The sequence below is a fragment of the Mustelus asterias genome, chromosome 14 (assembly GCF_964213995.1).
Source record: "Mustelus asterias chromosome 14, sMusAst1.hap1.1, whole genome shotgun sequence".
Classification (NCBI taxonomy): Eukaryota; Metazoa; Chordata; class Chondrichthyes; order Carcharhiniformes; family Triakidae; genus Mustelus; species Mustelus asterias.
Window position 1 is genome coordinate 60,082,214 of NC_135814.1, and position 16,605 is coordinate 60,098,818.

Here is a 16,605-nt window from a genome sequence, read left to right on the forward strand (position 1 = left end):
TTGTTGAGTGTCTGTGTGGAGCAAGATGCTTTCCCTAAAAGAGGTGATGATTAGCTCCTGCCATGTTTTCCAGCTGGTGACCAGGGTCCCGATTGCCTCCACAAGATTCCGGCCAGTGTTTCTAATGCAATGTGCCCCTCTATTTAATGGATAAACAAAACTATAATATGCAATATATAAAAGCAGTTTGGGATACATAAAGAACACTATATGAAAAGATGCAGCTAAAATCATTTAGGCTCGTTGAGAAATAGCCTTAAAATATCCAGAAGGTTCATGGACAGAGTGGTATTTAATGGATGTAATGGAGTCTTGCAGGTCAGAGCTCCACGTTGACTCTTTTTGGGAAGGCCAGCTGAATTAAGTGCCAATCAGATAATCAACAAGGCAGCAGTGGGCCTGTGCTGGAACAAGGACCCCAGGGTAGAAATCGCCCACCAGAGCTTGCAGCCAAAGGCCGGCTGCTCTGCTGCTCAGCAGCACCCACATGAGTGGTTCCAGCAGTACACCCAACCAAGGCCTTAATCACTGAGGGACCCTCCACAGACTGGTGATGATGAGGCGGGGGTCATAGGATGTGGGGATGGGTCAGCAGCAAGGGGAGGGAGGTGAATCTCAGCAAACCCTCCACTCTTCCCGAAGCCAGGCCCTCAAATCAGCAATTCAGTGGGCACTCATTGCCCACTTAAAGGCCTCAATTGGTGGCAGGAGGGGAAAGTCATCCATGACACTTCCTGCCCTGGACGTAATTGGGGCATAGGTGGGAAAGCAGTGGCGTCCCACCCACCACCATCTTGCCTGATTAAATGTACCCTGGCCACGAGGGAATAACATTAAATTCCACCCTTAGAGACAAGTAGCAAATCCAGCAAGATCCTGTGCTTTCTTCTTTTACTAAGACATTTAAAAAATATACTATGAATATTTCCATACCTTTTTTTGGAGGCACTACTTCCTTTCTTGAAACTGTAATTTGCGTAATCTCCTCAACAGCAGATTCTTTAAAAAATATTTTGATTTTTAGATAAATTACATTCAAGAAGATTAACTTAGAAGATGTTTAAAAGATTAAGCAACATATATGGAACAAAAGCATACATTACAACAACTAGAACATAAAGCACAGTCATCTGACACAAAAATACAAGAAGCAGCTCTAAATGTACAACAATAATTACAAATCTTACCAGTTGGAAGTGTAAGAAAATGCATATGTTCAAAAATTCCCAATTAATTGTTAAACCCGGAATCAAAATATATTTGAGGTGGTGGTGAAATGTGAAATCTGTCACACTGCACTATATTTTGTTGGATCTGCACCAAAACCTCTTTTGTAATTAGTTCCTGCAAAAATATAATCACCAGCAATCAGATCTAAAGATTGCATTCGGTTCTTTGCATCAGTTTTCAAAAGATGACAAAAGTGCAATTTGAAGTGCTGCAGTAGAAATAATTCCAGGATCGGTCTTCAATCATTTTGCTATACCAACTGGTTCAATTTGCCCTCGAATGCTTACGGAAGAGTTAGTAATCCAAATTAGTGAAGTCATATTTTCTTGGCACTTTATGCCATGTAAAGTTTATTAGTCCCGATTGAGTGCGAATCCAAACTTTCTTGCACATGTACAATTTTTAAAAGACACACAATTTTAAATTAGTTCAATAAAGTATAAACAAACACAGAGTTGACAGTGTTAAACGCTTTGCACAGAACATCAAAAATGATCAGTAATAGGAGTGTACACAGGTAGTAACAATTAAGAAGAACAAGAACTGCTTTGATAAACCGCATCAAATCTCAAAGAGCGCTACGTAAATAAATAAGCAAAGGTAAATACAAGAAGCTGGCCTTTGATGTGAGAAAACACAATGGAAGACTAACAAGATCCACATACAGATGCTTTGTTGTAAACATAGCGCAAGCTCCTTATACCTTTGTGTAGTATTGTCTCCTGTACAATAGGAGTCCGAGGGGGAAAAGCTTGTTCAGGTACTTTTTCGGATATTTCGGCAAATCCAGACACTTTAAAGAAATTATTATTATTGCAGACTACACCAATTAACAGAAGATATTTATACACATTTAACAAACTATATTAACAAATATTCTGTGCTCTCACATCCTATATTTTGCAGAAAAATGCACTTCTGCTGGATATTGGTCAGACAGCAAGAAAACTAATTCCAATGGGTTCCTTCATGTTTCCAGAATTTAAAATCATGTGTTAAATAGCAAGCAGAGTCCCATAAGAAGTTTATTCTGTGCTTGATGTATAATTTGCAGGTGAAATGTATTTAATATTTTACAAACTACCTTCATACTATTAATGTTTCCATATTTTTCTAGTTCAGTTTCATTTTTGGTTATGTTGTGTACAGAAAAAGACACAAGAAAATGTTCAGAGAAAATAGAAGAAAAACTGACGCACAGAAAAGGCTTAACCGTGATCTGAGAGCACGACTAACAAAAGATATTCAAAGGAAATGCAGATCGCAGCAAAGACTTATCATACTTAATAATACAGAAAGTTGGACAACATAGATTGAATTTCAAAACTCACATGCTTACCATTTAATAAGGTCTCAGACTAATTAGTTTCATTATTGAAAATATTAAACTGATTTGAATATATTGAGATTTTAAATTATTTTAAGTTCAGTTTTCTGTCAAATAACTATGGTGGATTTTCTTGGGTTTTTTTTACACAAATTACACAGCAATAAAGTACAAAGTAATTGACCACAATCAGACTTCCACTGTTAAACAAATTATTTATCTAAAATATGGGGACCACCACAAACGCACACACTCAACGAGACTTGAATTTATGCAATAGTTAAGCAAAAATTAAGAAACAAAAAGATGGTGAAGTACGTCATTAGTATTGTAAAAGAAAAAGAACAACGAGAGGGACTAATTAAAGAAAAAAACGTCAAGTTAAAATAATAAAAACACAAAAAGCGCACATTAAAAAGACACAACACTGTTCATTTTTGTACCTTCTTTAACATAAATTTCCTCTTCAACATAAATGTCGCCAGTTCTCTTGGGAGCCTCAGGAACTTTAAAAAAGCATTTTTAATTTTACACACTTTTCTTTTGGTTACACAATGGAACAAAATGCATTTAAGAAATCTGAATGACAACCTATGATGTGCTGATCCTCTTTCAGTGAATTAATAAGCACCAAAGTTGGCAAAAAAAAACTTCTCCTTAAGACTGCTGGATAATGTTCCATGCAATTCCGTGAACAGCAGTAGCTATCTAAGACACCCATGTATTTATTCTTCCTAAATAAGGCTAGATAACAAGTTGCAGCTAGGTAAAAGTTAAAGTCACTATCGTCCCAAATAACGATAGGCTGCTCTCCCTTTTGAAGGGGGAGAGCTGACTGGTGGTGATTTAACCTGAGGATCACGGCACCTCAGGTGAGGGGCAAGTTTGAGAAAGCGGGGCCTTCATGAATAACCTCAGTTGGTACGGGAATTGAACCCACACTTTTGCACCATTCTGCGTCACAAACCAGCCATCCAGTCAACTGACCTAACCGACTAGGTATTTAATCAAGGTAACACAATTTGTCTGTACCTTTCCAATGACTGACTTTCTCTTCTTCCACAATCGTGTAAACAATCTCTTCACTTATCTTGACTCTTTCTGTGATTTCAAAAGAATTATTTTTTGTTAGCTCATTGCCAGTAACAGATCATATTTCATAAATAACACTTGAGACAGGACAATATATTTTTACAACATAAAACAAGAAATTTCCAAATTTAGTAAAATAATTTCAATTAAAAAGCTTATTTTTGGCAATATGCCGTCCCACAGTGGAGTGCTGATTAAATAATTGAGAAACTGACTTCAGTGAGCTTGACAATAAAAGAAAATTAAATCAATACTGCTAAAGATATTGATATTGTCATTAACGCAAGATTATCCAGACAACCTTACATTTCAACTAATTAGCTCACACGCATGGTCACTTTCAATAAGTTTGCCTATTAACAGCCACTCCTGTTTAAAGGAAAGTGTTCCTAAAATAAATCAACAGAAAGAGCAGAAAAAGGGGGTATTCACATAAAAATGCTAAATCTTTGTGAAAGATTAACTATTTCAAATATCAGAAAATAACTGTACATTTTTATTGGTTCCTACATAAAATATACTCAGACTGTGAGCTGATATGAGTTTTCAACTGAAGAAGACCGTGTGTGAAATTTTCTGTTCTCCATTATCCAATGGTGGCAGCCAACTAAACACGCAGGATCTTCCGCTATTCAGCCCATGAATTATGCATCCACGAGACGCTTGGCAAATCTCATGGTGGGGTGGGCAGGACGTCATACGCCCCACCATTACTGTATGGAGTCGAAGGTCCTGGTGCTATAGTTAAACGGCATTCAAACAGTCTTTCACCCTCCCCTGGACAATCTCTCAAAAATGCCCATGGGACAGTCTTTGACCCTCGCACTCTGGACCTTTGCCCACCGCATCCTCTTGCCTCCCCATTCTAAATTCTGCTTCCATCTTACCCTCTTGCCTTTCAACCCCCCCACCAGTCCTGTCTCTGTCTCATTCCCTCCCATTGGTTATGCCCCTCATGCCCAATCTGGGCACAGTTTGTGCTAAATCAGGAGTGGACTGGATCCACACTCCACACCAAAACCCACCTCCCCCTTGCCTGTTAGTATTCTACCCATTCACTTTCCACAGATGTTGCCAGACCTGCTGAGTATTTCTAGCATATTCAGTTTTAATAATTTTTTAAAAGAATGTTGGAATGCCTAGAAATTAATCATCTCTGTAGCTTATGGAAATGCAAAGGATATAAACACATTACCTATTTCTTCTTTCTTTTCCTCTTCTACAACATAGAAATTAGGAAAACATACGTTAATAACAAATAATTCCAAAAATTCAAACAAAATGCATTTATGCAGCTTATTGAAAAGGTCACAGAGCGGGATACAGGACACAGAGGAACTTCAAAAATTTGCTGAAAAATGTGGCAAAAATTCAAAACGTGATTTTGACAAATGAATAATTGAACCAAGACTCCTTTGAGAAAACATTTCCATAATATCTGCTTGCTTATCTGTAACCGGCAATTTTTTCCAAATGGAATTCCAATGTCAAAGACATTTGAACAATACAACAGGAATGGTAATTAGGTTTTGTTCTTCCATTCTTTCTGTACATTTATCACATTATTACTTTACTAAACTATTTAATGTAAGAAATGAAATTAAGGGAGGAATCTTGATTTGGGTGTTGGAGTTCTCGCCTGCTGGCTGGAGAGCCAGCCTGAGACCTACGGTGCTTCTTTTTGGGGGGGGTTTGCTGACAAAACAGGCAGTGGTGAGCCCAGTGGTGGGTCTTCCCCTGGAAACAAGACCATGGGGACGGAAGTCACATCTACCAAGAGTTGGCAGCCAATCAGAGGATGACAGTTCTAGTGCTGAGCACTGCCATTGGAGAGGCCAGGGCTGCTGCTGAATGGACAGTCCCTGGATGGCGGAGCGACCCAGTCCACAGGTAAATAACGGAGAGGAGGGGGGTGCCGTTGGGGAGAGGGATGTGGTCTACCTGAGAGCAGTGGAAGGGGGTTGACAGCAAGGGCAGAACCATTGATCACAGCAGGCCGTTCCCTTCCTGATATCCAGTCACTTGATCAGGCATCTTTGATTGAAGAACCACAATGGCCCTGCCCCACCCATGGAGCTGACAAGCTGGTTTCACAGGTTTTACGTGTTATGCACATCGCATGGCAACAGGCCTGCCTGCAGCTGGATTATTGGTGGTGACGTGGTCATTAGTTGGCCACTTAAGTATCTCAATTGGGCCAGAGTGGAAAGGTCGACCATGGGTCTTGCTGCCCAGAACTTAATTCTGGCAGAGGTGTGAAGGCTAATGGGTTTTGGTCTGCCACCATCCCGCTAAAAGACATGCCCTTCCCACCTCCAAAATTCCAGCCTAAATTTCTAAATAGTATTTCAGATTTTAATATTTGACCTACTTGAATAAGAATATTAACATCGTTGACAAATAGGCAAGCCAGTGGCAGCTTTTAAATTATTGATCGCTGGCTTCTCTTGTACATGTTTATTGTTTTAAACTCAAAATAAAGAAAAAATACAAATAAAAATATTTGTAATTAATTAAATAAGTTATTTGATACCGCCACAATTCATTTTTGCACAATTAAATCTTTTGCCTCAGTGAAGATGAAAATAATTAGTTCTGCATGTACTTCACTGCAGCATTAAGGAGAATTTAAAAGTAGACTAAAAGATTTTTTAAAAACAGATTACCCACCAGGTTTTCTGGGCTTCAAGGTGATTTCTGCAGAGAACAGATTTTAGCATCAGTGAAAGTTAGTAAAATTGTAAAGGAAATCTTTTAGTTTTATGAAAAGGATGTGTTAATTTACAATTGCACCTACCTTGGCTTGATACATAAAGTTCTGCAGTACTTTTAGCTTCACCTCTTGGTTCAAGTTGAGCAATTACTGAATAAACCCCTGAAAAATACAATTTTATATTCTTATATTTACCGACGTTCTATTTTAAATCAGTGTTGCGTAATATTCACAGCACAGAAAACGGCCAATCTTTGCTAATGTTCATGCTCTTCATGAGGCTCTTCCACCCTATGCCATTTCACTCTATCAATATATCCTTCCTCTTCTATCAGAGAATCCCAACAGTGCAGGAGGAGGCCATTTGGCCCATTGAGCCTGCAATGACAACAATCCCACCCTTATCCCCGTAACTCCTGCTAGTCCTCCTGACACTAAGGGGCAATTTATTATGGCCAATCAACCTAACCCGCACATCTTTGGACTGTGGGAAGAAACTGGAGCACCCGGAGGAAACCCATGCAGACCTGGGGAGAACGTGCAAACTCCACACAGACAGGCAGTGACCCAAGGCCGGAATTGAACCTGGATCCCTGGCACTGTGAGGAAGCAGTGCTAACCACTGTGCCAACATGCCGCCTTTCCCCCTCATGTAATTATGCCAATTCCCCTTAAATACATTTGTGCTATTCACCTTAAATATTTCTGTGACATCAAGTTAAACAATCTAATCACTCAGTGAGTAAAGATGCTTTTCCTGAATTCCTTATTAGTGGCTATCTTATATCCATGACTCTTAGATTTGGACAGCTCCACAAGTGAAACTTTTTTTTTACATCTATTCCATCCAACCCTTCCTTATTTTTAAGCATTCCTTTCAGGTCACTTTCAGCCTTTATCTTTTCAAGCACTCTTTCCTTATGTTGATAAGCTATCCATTTTGACATCATCCTTGTAAATCTTTTCTGTACCTCCCTTAGTGCCTCTATATCCTTTCCTGTAACATGAGGCTGAATTCTGCATTGGGGCTGGGTGCCTAACACTGGCGTAAATGTGAGGAGCAAGCCTGCCTGCTTGTTCCCCTTGTGAAGGAAGGCCCTCCTCAGAGAACTGCTGGGAAGTTAAATGGCCGGCAGTTCTCTTTGCAGCAGTGGCACCAGAAGTGGTGGTCACTGTTGGAATTGCAGCGGGTCCCAGGCTGAAGCATGCCAAGATGCAGCCAGCTGTGACAGCAAGTCTGGGGCCTCACTGGGACCAGACTGGCAAGTCCCATTGACGAGGGTGAGGGGAGGGGTGCAGCCAGGCGGACAGGCCGGCTGGAAAGGGAATAATGGTGGTGAGTGGGTCAGGGGCATTGAAAGGTATGGGGGCTTGAAATGAATGCAAACCCCTCTTGCCATTAAAGTGGGAACCCACCTAAGGGCCTCAATTGACCCACAGGCAAGGCTGCATGATGTCTCATCGCTGTTGGTAAAATCACAGCAGGGCAGGCAAGGGTGGGTAGACAGCACGCATGATGCCCAATCTGGCCATGGAGATTAGAACTGTGCACAGTACTTTTAATTGTGGCCTAATCAAGATTCTATACATTTAACATATCTTCATTGCTTTTCCTTAACCCAAGTATCTCGTTTGCAGATAGATTTGTATAGATAACTACTGTATTAAAAGTGTCATGTTTAATGGCTACACTATACACACCTTCATCTTCTGTTGTGACATTATGGATAGTCATAAAGTGTCGTCGTCCATGTCTTCTGAAACTGTACTTTGGACTTTCTTTAAGCACCACTGTATCTTTAAACCAGGTTACAATGGCATCATCAAAGGACACTTCACATTCAAACACAGCCGATTCATGTTCTTTCACCACAATATCTTGAATTGTCTTTGTAAATTCAATTGGTTGCGCTACAACACACAAGAGCAGAAACAATATAACACTTGTACAAAACTAATCATCAAAGTGCAACTCAGTTAAGATCTTTTGGTTAAACCACAAACCTTCAACGCGGAGATCAGCAGATGTTTCCAGATCTTCATACTTGCAAGTAAATCGGCCTTGATCTTCTGGTTTCAAGTCACTAATAGTGACTTTCTGCAACTTATCCACAACATCTATGGAATATCTGCCTCGGCCCTCAATTCTTCTACCATTTCTAAACCACTCCGTCTTCAGATTTGGCAAGGAAAACTGGCAAACCATGATACAAATGTGACCTTCCTTACCAGAAAGATTTTCAAGGTGCTGTTCAACTATAGGTTCTGGAAAACATAGCACAACGCAAATAAGTTAGATGAGTTAATGAGAGAAAAGAAGATTCAGAATTAAAACTGCAAACGGTACTTACCGACAACGGTCAGTTTAGCACTAGAGATGTGTGGGCCACAGACAATGCGGAAGTTGCCTTGATCTTGCAATGCACAGTTTTTGACCTTTAAGCGATGAATGTCACCATCAATGCTAATTTCATATTTATGATTTGATTCCAACTTTTCAGTTCCTTTGTACCAGGAAAGTTTGATTTCAGGATAGTTTATCTTTATTGCACATTCAAATACTGCAACCTCATTTGTACGTACAACTTGATCTTCAATGTCCTTGATTAATTCAATAGGCTGCAGAGAACAATTTTTTTAAACAAAATAGTCATTTCAAGCAAAACACTGTAGACGCTTTATTAGAATGCAACTCAAGGTCACTATTAATTCATTATAGTGCGGATCTTACCTCAACTTTTTCTATTCTTTGCTGGATATACTGGATGAGTTCATTGAACTCCTCTTCTTCGGGGCCTCGTTCATGTTCTTCCAACTCCTTAATAAAGTGACAATGAGTTAAAGGCAATTACAAAAATGTACAGCATGGTGACCATGTAAGATCTTTATTCTGCATGAAGACTAGTATACTCTACAGTATTAACACAGAGAAATGATCAGGAAGCAACCCACCACTCTGTGAGTTTCATCTCCTTTGCTGGCTTTCAGTTGTTCAATGGCTTGAAGCAGACCGCGGAAATCAGTAATTCCATACATGCGGGCATACTTTTCATATTCCTTCGGATCAACATTCCTTAGCAGTTCTACAATGTCAATATCCTTGTCTACTTCTTCTTCCTTTTGTTTGGAAGGTGTTCTTTTCAAAATAAATGACAAATATTAATGCATTGTTACTGCACTGTAAATGAAATGTAAATTAAATAAAATGTACAAGTTGATGGACCAAAACTAAAGTCAATGATGTTCTTCTGTAAAATTATGTTGCCAATTTCGATATAAAATGAAATTTTTAAAAATCGAGAATAAAGCTGCTGGACCGAAAAAAAGATTCTGTTTCATTAAACTTCATGAACATTCACTATTTTTTCTGGTAAACAGGAAAAGTAATCTTAAAATGACAAACACTACATTTGAATATCATTGTTCATTCATATTATGAATTAGAACCTTAAACAATCTCACCAAATCTAACATACTTACTTCTTCAGTTTAGCTCTGAAGTCTGTTTCAACAATAATGTCTTTCTTCTCTTCGATTTCCAAACTTATGCTGCTTTCGATTTCGCCAGATTTGTTAGATGCGACACATCTGTACTGTCCAGCATCAGTTTTTATCACGTCTTTAATTTCCAATTTGGCATCCTGTCCCTTTTGCTGTACAATAACTCGGCCACCATGGTTAATCTGTCTCCATTTGCCTTTCATCCATTTAACATTTGGAATTGGATCACCACCAACCTTTGCAATGAATGTTGCTACACCCTCTGCAATGTAAAATATAATTAAGATCAATGAAAATGTCTTCTAAACTTTTACTCTCTATAATTTTCCCACCAAACATCTATGAACTTGCTGTTGTTCTATTTTGTTTAAAAAAAGGCATCTACATTTCACTTAATGCGTTAGGTTATGTGCTTAAATTATACAGTAACGGAACCCTGTTTTGCGTTCTCTTTCTTCTGAGTGACCCAACAAAAGAATTTAATTAATTTCCTCTAGAAGAATGAATGTGAATCTACTTTCAGATAAAAATTTACCCTAACACCTTCTCGTTGACAGTCGATGGTGTAGCACTGTAATTATTTGCTCATTTTTGCTTTGACATGTTTTGCATTATTCAGAAATGTTTCTTTTTAATAAACATTATGCATGAGAGGGAATATTCCAAGGTGCACTTACTTGCTATTACTTTCACACTCTTTGGTTTCTCAATGAAGAAGATCTTGTCTGGCTGTGGTGGAGAAGCCACTTTCTTTGCTGCAGCTTTTTCTAAACCAGAACATGTTAAAGTTATTTTGAATGGCATTGCTTTAGTTTTCAATGTCAAAATTCTCACAAGCAAACAAGTTGAATGTGCCAGGAGTAAATAGCACGTATACAAAAAAAATATAAACAGTAAGTCACAATGAAGATTTAAAAGTCTGGCCAAGCATTTTGGTGCGCACTTATACTACAAACTTGACCTCACCTCCATGCAGATTTCAGTCTGTGTATGCAAATCTGGAGTTAGGGTTGGCATTGAGGCTGCAGAGGAGCAGTGCGACCCAATTCTTTTATTCTGTTGTGTAGTTAGGGCAGGTCTGAGTCTGAATTCAGTTTGTATGAATCTATGTTATACCTACGCCAGCAATATAAAGAAGCAGTAGTGTTTGAACAGTGAATTGCATCTTATACTCTGTGGTTCATGCAGTTGTTGCTTACTCCAAATGATTGTCATTATTCAACAATCATAATGGTGTAAAGTTTATGAAGAACAAACAAAGAACAAAGAAAATTACAGCACAGGAACAGGCCCTTCAGCCCTCCAAGCCTGCACCGACCATGCTGCCCGACTGAACTAAACCTCTACCTTTCCGGGGACCATATCCCTCTATTCCCATTCTATTCATGTATTTGTCTAGACGCCCCTTAAAACTCACTATCGTATCTGCTTCCACTACCTCCACTGGCAAGTTCCAGGCACCCATCACCCTCTAAGTAAAAAACTTGCCTCGTACATCTCCTTTAAACCTTGCCCCTCACACCTTAAACCTATGACCCCTAGTAATAGACGCTTCCACCCTGGGAAAAAGCTTCTGACTATCCACTCTGTCCATGCCCCTCATAATCTTGTAGACTTCTATCGGGTCGCTCCTCAACCTTTATCGTTCCACTGAGAACAAACCAAGTTTCTCCAACCTCTCCTCATAGCTAATACCCTCCATACCAGGCAACATCCTGGTAAAACCTTTTTGTACCCTCTCCAAAGTCTCCACATCCTTCTGGTAGTGTGGCGACCAGAATTGAACACTATATTCCAAGTGCGGCCTAACTAAGGTTCTATAAAGCTGCAACATGACTTGCCAATTTGTAAACTCTATTTAGCGTATGATCTCCTGTTATTCCTCCTGCAATCTTCTATATATACAAGTTGTAGGGTGCTTGATTTTAATCTAATTCCTTACCATTTAGTGGATGATCTAAGTCAGATGCAGATGATAAGTTTTTTTTTCAGTTCACATATGGATTGCTAAGGCACAAAATACTGGGCAGCTGCAGCTCTGCATTGGGGTGTTTTGATTGTGCATGATGTCACTATGTCTTTGAGAAAGTGCCAGATATGAAAACAGTACAAGTTAAATGAAACATGTAATTTTTCAGTTAACTCAAAATTTATGATCTGGCCTTTGTCGAAAGCCCGATGATGCCCTTTTTTCCCTGCCAGGTTTTAAATCCATTTACAGTCATTATAGGATATCATCAGCAGGATTTACGCTTCTCTCCAGCTGATAACATTGAAACAGCTATGGGGTTTCTTCTAAGAAATCTCTTCTAAGGGTCTATGAAAAGTAATTTTCATTTGAGACTGGGGAGTTGATAGTAGATATTAAATCTGCCTCAACCATAAAAATGGATGAATTAAAAATTTTAAAGATTGTGAAAAATCTCCAATGGAACATCTGCACTGATGATGTGAAAGAAGTTTTCATCTCTTCATCCAATTGTGAGTTTCATGAGACAATCGTATTGCCAGACGTGGTTCTTCAAGTTTGTGTTGTTGAGAAGTAATACGTCTTGGAATCTATAGGGTACTTAGATGCATTTGAAGTCCCTAAGTTGTTTGATGGATCAGACCTCTGGTAGGCACCTTGAAAGAGTTGGGCTAACGTATACACATTCACTGACATCTTCCTTTCCAAGAATACCATGCTCCTCCAAATATTTAGATCTGTGTACGTATTTGCTTGTGGAACAGAGCAAATTTTCTCTTGTGATAGGTGGGAAATTAACATTCTACCATCAAACATGCAAAAATGTACATTATAAATAATAAATATGCGAAAAAAGTTGAAATCCACCTTGTACTGACACTGGCAATAAGCTATAACATTGAAGAAGTATGCTAGCAAGTCTATGGGTGCAAAATTTATGTTAAATATCTTCGTTATTACTTAGAAGTTCACTATTCCTCTCTTTTTCGAGAACTGACATGATTGACCCATATATCTCACCGATGAGAAATTCTTGAATAAAGTCTTCCAGACATTGTGAATGAAATGCATTACAAACATTAGCAATTCAGTGCAAGTACTGCTAAGATATTTATTTGGCAACTTGGAAAACACTACTATAACACATACACACATTTGCCACCACTGCAAAATAGGTAGAATGTGCCTATTTTCGTGCATGGTAACTTTTGCATTATGCACGTGGAATCATAGGAATTCAGATTTGGGAGTCCATGGTGTTAGTGTTAGGTCCCCATTTATTACCATTACATTAAGTGGAAGAACAAAATACTGGCCAGAGCTGCCTCCATATTTTATCAAAGATGTATGGCCCGATCCTCCAATTTCTATGATTATGTTATTATAGTATTTTGAAATGTGTTCATACAAGACATGGAGACCAATTACTTGTACAGATTATGTAATAAGATGAAACAAAATGATTACAGACTAAGATACCGTTTTCATACCATGAAAAATTATGAAAGTCCTTGTGCACATGGTGCACATTGAAATTACACCTCAATAAATAATGTATTAAACCATTATCTGTTTAAGAACAATTTAAGTCTTGTACTATATAACTAAAACTACATTAACCACAATATTAAATTAGTTTAAGACATCAGGAATTAAACTTCAAATGAAGATCTTTTGGCAGCATTTAAAAGACAGTAGTGATAATAGAGTATTGTATCAAACAGAGCGAGGGTTTTATATATTATTATATATATATATATTCAGTCTGTGAGATATGAAATGTAGTTAACCAGCATGAAACAGCATTTGCTATTTAACTGCAAGAAACGAATACATGATTTAAGAATTCAAAAGTATGAAGCAATGTTTTCTTCCTTTTAAAAATGTTCCGTCTTGCTTAGCAAGAGGATCCTGATCCAAGTGGCTTGCAAGATCTGCGAGAACACCTTTATTGACTAATCAAAGATTACTACTGGCAGCATGAGACATATTTGGCCAATGAAAAAGCCTGGTTTTGACACTGTTAATGGTAAACTTAACAATTGGTTAATGGTCCAATGATCCAGTGTCATCTATATGGCTGAGTGGATCATGTCAATGTTTCAATGCTTCAAGTAATGGATCTCAATGCGCCACTGATTTTTCTCTTAATGCAGTAAGGCTAAGGAGGTTCGATAAACTTAACAAAACATGATTAGTAAGAGCTTTTAGCCTCCTTAGGGTATGCACATTACAATGCCAATTTATTTCATATCAACCCCATACCTTGGACTGTTAGTTTGGCTTTGCAAGAGACACTTCCAGCTTCATTTGTAGCTTTACAGAGGTAGTCACCACTATCTGATTTAGTAGATGTTTTACATTCTAGGGCAGCTGTACCATCCTTGTAGGTCATGTTCAATCTTTCAGATGGCTTAATTTCTTTCCTGTCTTTAAACCATTGTATCTTAATTGGTTCAGACCCATGGACATGGCAGCTAAGCTTCAATGACTCTCCTTCGGTTATTGTCATTGGTTTAAGTGGTATGTCACAGACAGGAGGCCTTAAAAGTTCTAAAACAACAATAAATTGCAGGTAAGTATTTAAAAAGGAAAGCCTGCCAGCATCAAACATACAATCAAGGATTTTTCAAACTATCTATTTTACCCAGTCCATACCCACTCTCCCCTTTCAGGTTACCCACTGCTATTGCTGTTTCGCATCATCACATTTCCTCTTTCATCCAGGAGGGTTTAGTAGTAATGGATATCATTAATGGTACTTTATAATTTGTTAACAAAATATGCGTTGATGTTGGGCAATACTATTTCTGGAGGTGTTTAGCACCTTCACTTCACATAATGTTTCATCTGGTAACCTGTCCAAGAAGTGGAGAATTCCGGCCAAAATCTAAAGGAAATGTTGATAACAACTGACAACAAGCAAAGAGTTTAGAATGCATTTTAGACAGAAAAATAATAAAGGATGTCTAGTAAAGTCTTTAAGAAACCCAATACATTTGACTGAATTATCAACTGTAGAATTTGCACACATTTGTTTCTTTATCCACTGTCATCAGGCACTAAGAATAAATAATTATCTTCATTACTAACCTTTGATCAAAACAGACACAGTAAACATTTCAGTGCCTGCTTCATTGGCTGCTTTACATGTGTAAACAGCAGAATCATTAAGATGTGTTTTCTTAATGTTCAGTATTGCTACATTGTTTTTAAATGACAAGTCATAATTTTCAGTTTGCAGGATCTCTTGTTCATCTTTGAACCAGGTTACAGATATTGGTTGTGAACCAGAAACACGACCCTCAAGTTTTATAGATTTTCCTTCTGTATCATGTATTTGTTCCAGAGGTTTTTTAGTGAAGGTTGGTGGGATTTTACGATCTGTAAAAGACAGGCATTTCAAGATGGATCAATATTACAAATGCTCAAATGTATGGATATATTTTTTATTTATTCAGTGAAGTTAGGCTTCAGCAAGAGAAATCTGTTAAAAAGTGAAAATCAGAAATTTCACTTCAAGATGGATGGTGGAGAGTGGAAGGTTATAAAAATTAAGAGCAATATTCTCCCATCTGGAACTTAGTCCTGTGGCAGCGGTGATGACAGGAGTGTTTCCTGCTATAGAGCCCAGCGGAAAACCATCCCATATCTTCTGGCCTAAACTTATTAATTTTGCATCCCGGGGGTTTAGCGTCGTATCTTGTGAAGGGGCAGGCCAGTAAGAATGAAGAATTTGGCGTGTGCCGCCATTATATCTAGGTGCCATATTTAAAAGGTGCCCAGCATCACTGACCCACCATTGAAGAAGTAAGATGGTCCTCACACACTGCTATGGCATTCCAAAGTCCAGGCAGCTTTCATCCCAAACTCCAGAGGCACTCCAAGCAGGTGAACACTGACTTCTGCACGCCATGTTGTTCCAGGCATGTTCTGGAATAACATTTTCCCGCTGGCATCTTGAATTGGTTTGGGGGGTGGGGAGCGGGATTCCACTCAGGCCTACATTTGCATCCCATTAGCGGGATGCAAATCAGTTTCCAGTGGGTTTCCCAATCTGCCATGGTGGGCATCAGTGGGAAATCCACACTGACATAAAACCTATTTTTGGACACCTGCCTGAATTCCCCCTCCTGCCCACCAATGAACCTGCCGGTGCGGCAAGGGAAAATTCCACCCTAAAATTCTTTGATGTGAGTGGATTAACGAGATTTCCACAATATTTTACATTACTTTTCAGTTTAGATTTGTGCTTTTAGTAATTGCCTTTTTCAAGTTCTTACTTCAAAAGAAGAACTCCGGATTGAGAAAGTGAAAAAAACAGGTCACTGGAAAATAATCACATTGAAGAAGGAAAACTAAGAAGCAGCAACATTCTTCCTTCAAATGAATAACGCTGAGTCTGGAATACTGCGCTGGGGGAAAAACTAATAAATGACTTGGAGAAATACCTTTTACAGTCACTAATGCTTTGCATGAGTCCTTTCCAATGTCATTGCTAGCCTCACAAACAAACTGGCATGAATCTCCTTTGTCTGCTTTTAGAATTGTCAAGTGAGGTGTATTTTCCACGCAAGTTATCTTGTAATTGCCACTTGTTCGAACTTCTTTGCCATCCTTCAGCCAAATAACTTTAATTGGGGAAGAGCCAATGAAATGGCATTCAAGATCTATGCTTTGCCCAGTAGTAACATCCAATGGTTCTAGTTTTTTGTCAAATACAGGAGCAACTCTAGCCTCTAAAAAATAACAAGAAATAATTATTTTCTATCG

At 38.5% G+C, this 16,605-nt stretch overlaps 1 protein-coding gene across 1 annotated transcript in view; it reads right to left on the reverse strand.

The window, feature by feature from the left end:
* The window catches only part of LOC144503721 (titin-like), a 350,880-nt gene that overhangs the window by 184,391 nt on the left and 149,884 nt on the right, over window positions 1-16,605 (reverse strand). The window contains exons 92-108 of the mRNA XM_078228491.1: window positions 16,284-16,571; window positions 14,926-15,216; window positions 14,098-14,385; window positions 10,541-10,630; window positions 9,843-10,125; window positions 9,315-9,498; window positions 9,094-9,180; window positions 8,714-8,981; window positions 8,367-8,627; window positions 8,064-8,273; window positions 6,447-6,524; window positions 6,320-6,346; window positions 4,845-4,868; window positions 3,590-3,658; window positions 3,001-3,063; window positions 1,934-2,023; window positions 934-999 (exon numbers count right to left, since the gene is read on the reverse strand). Of these exons, the coding sequence (XP_078084617.1) occupies window positions 934-999; window positions 1,934-2,023; window positions 3,001-3,063; window positions 3,590-3,658; window positions 4,845-4,868; window positions 6,320-6,346; window positions 6,447-6,524; window positions 8,064-8,273; window positions 8,367-8,627; window positions 8,714-8,981; window positions 9,094-9,180; window positions 9,315-9,498; window positions 9,843-10,125; window positions 10,541-10,630; window positions 14,098-14,385; window positions 14,926-15,216; window positions 16,284-16,571 (2,667 nt within the window). The remainder of the gene's footprint in view (window positions 1-933; window positions 1,000-1,933; window positions 2,024-3,000; window positions 3,064-3,589; window positions 3,659-4,844; window positions 4,869-6,319; window positions 6,347-6,446; window positions 6,525-8,063; window positions 8,274-8,366; window positions 8,628-8,713; window positions 8,982-9,093; window positions 9,181-9,314; window positions 9,499-9,842; window positions 10,126-10,540; window positions 10,631-14,097; window positions 14,386-14,925; window positions 15,217-16,283; window positions 16,572-16,605) is intronic.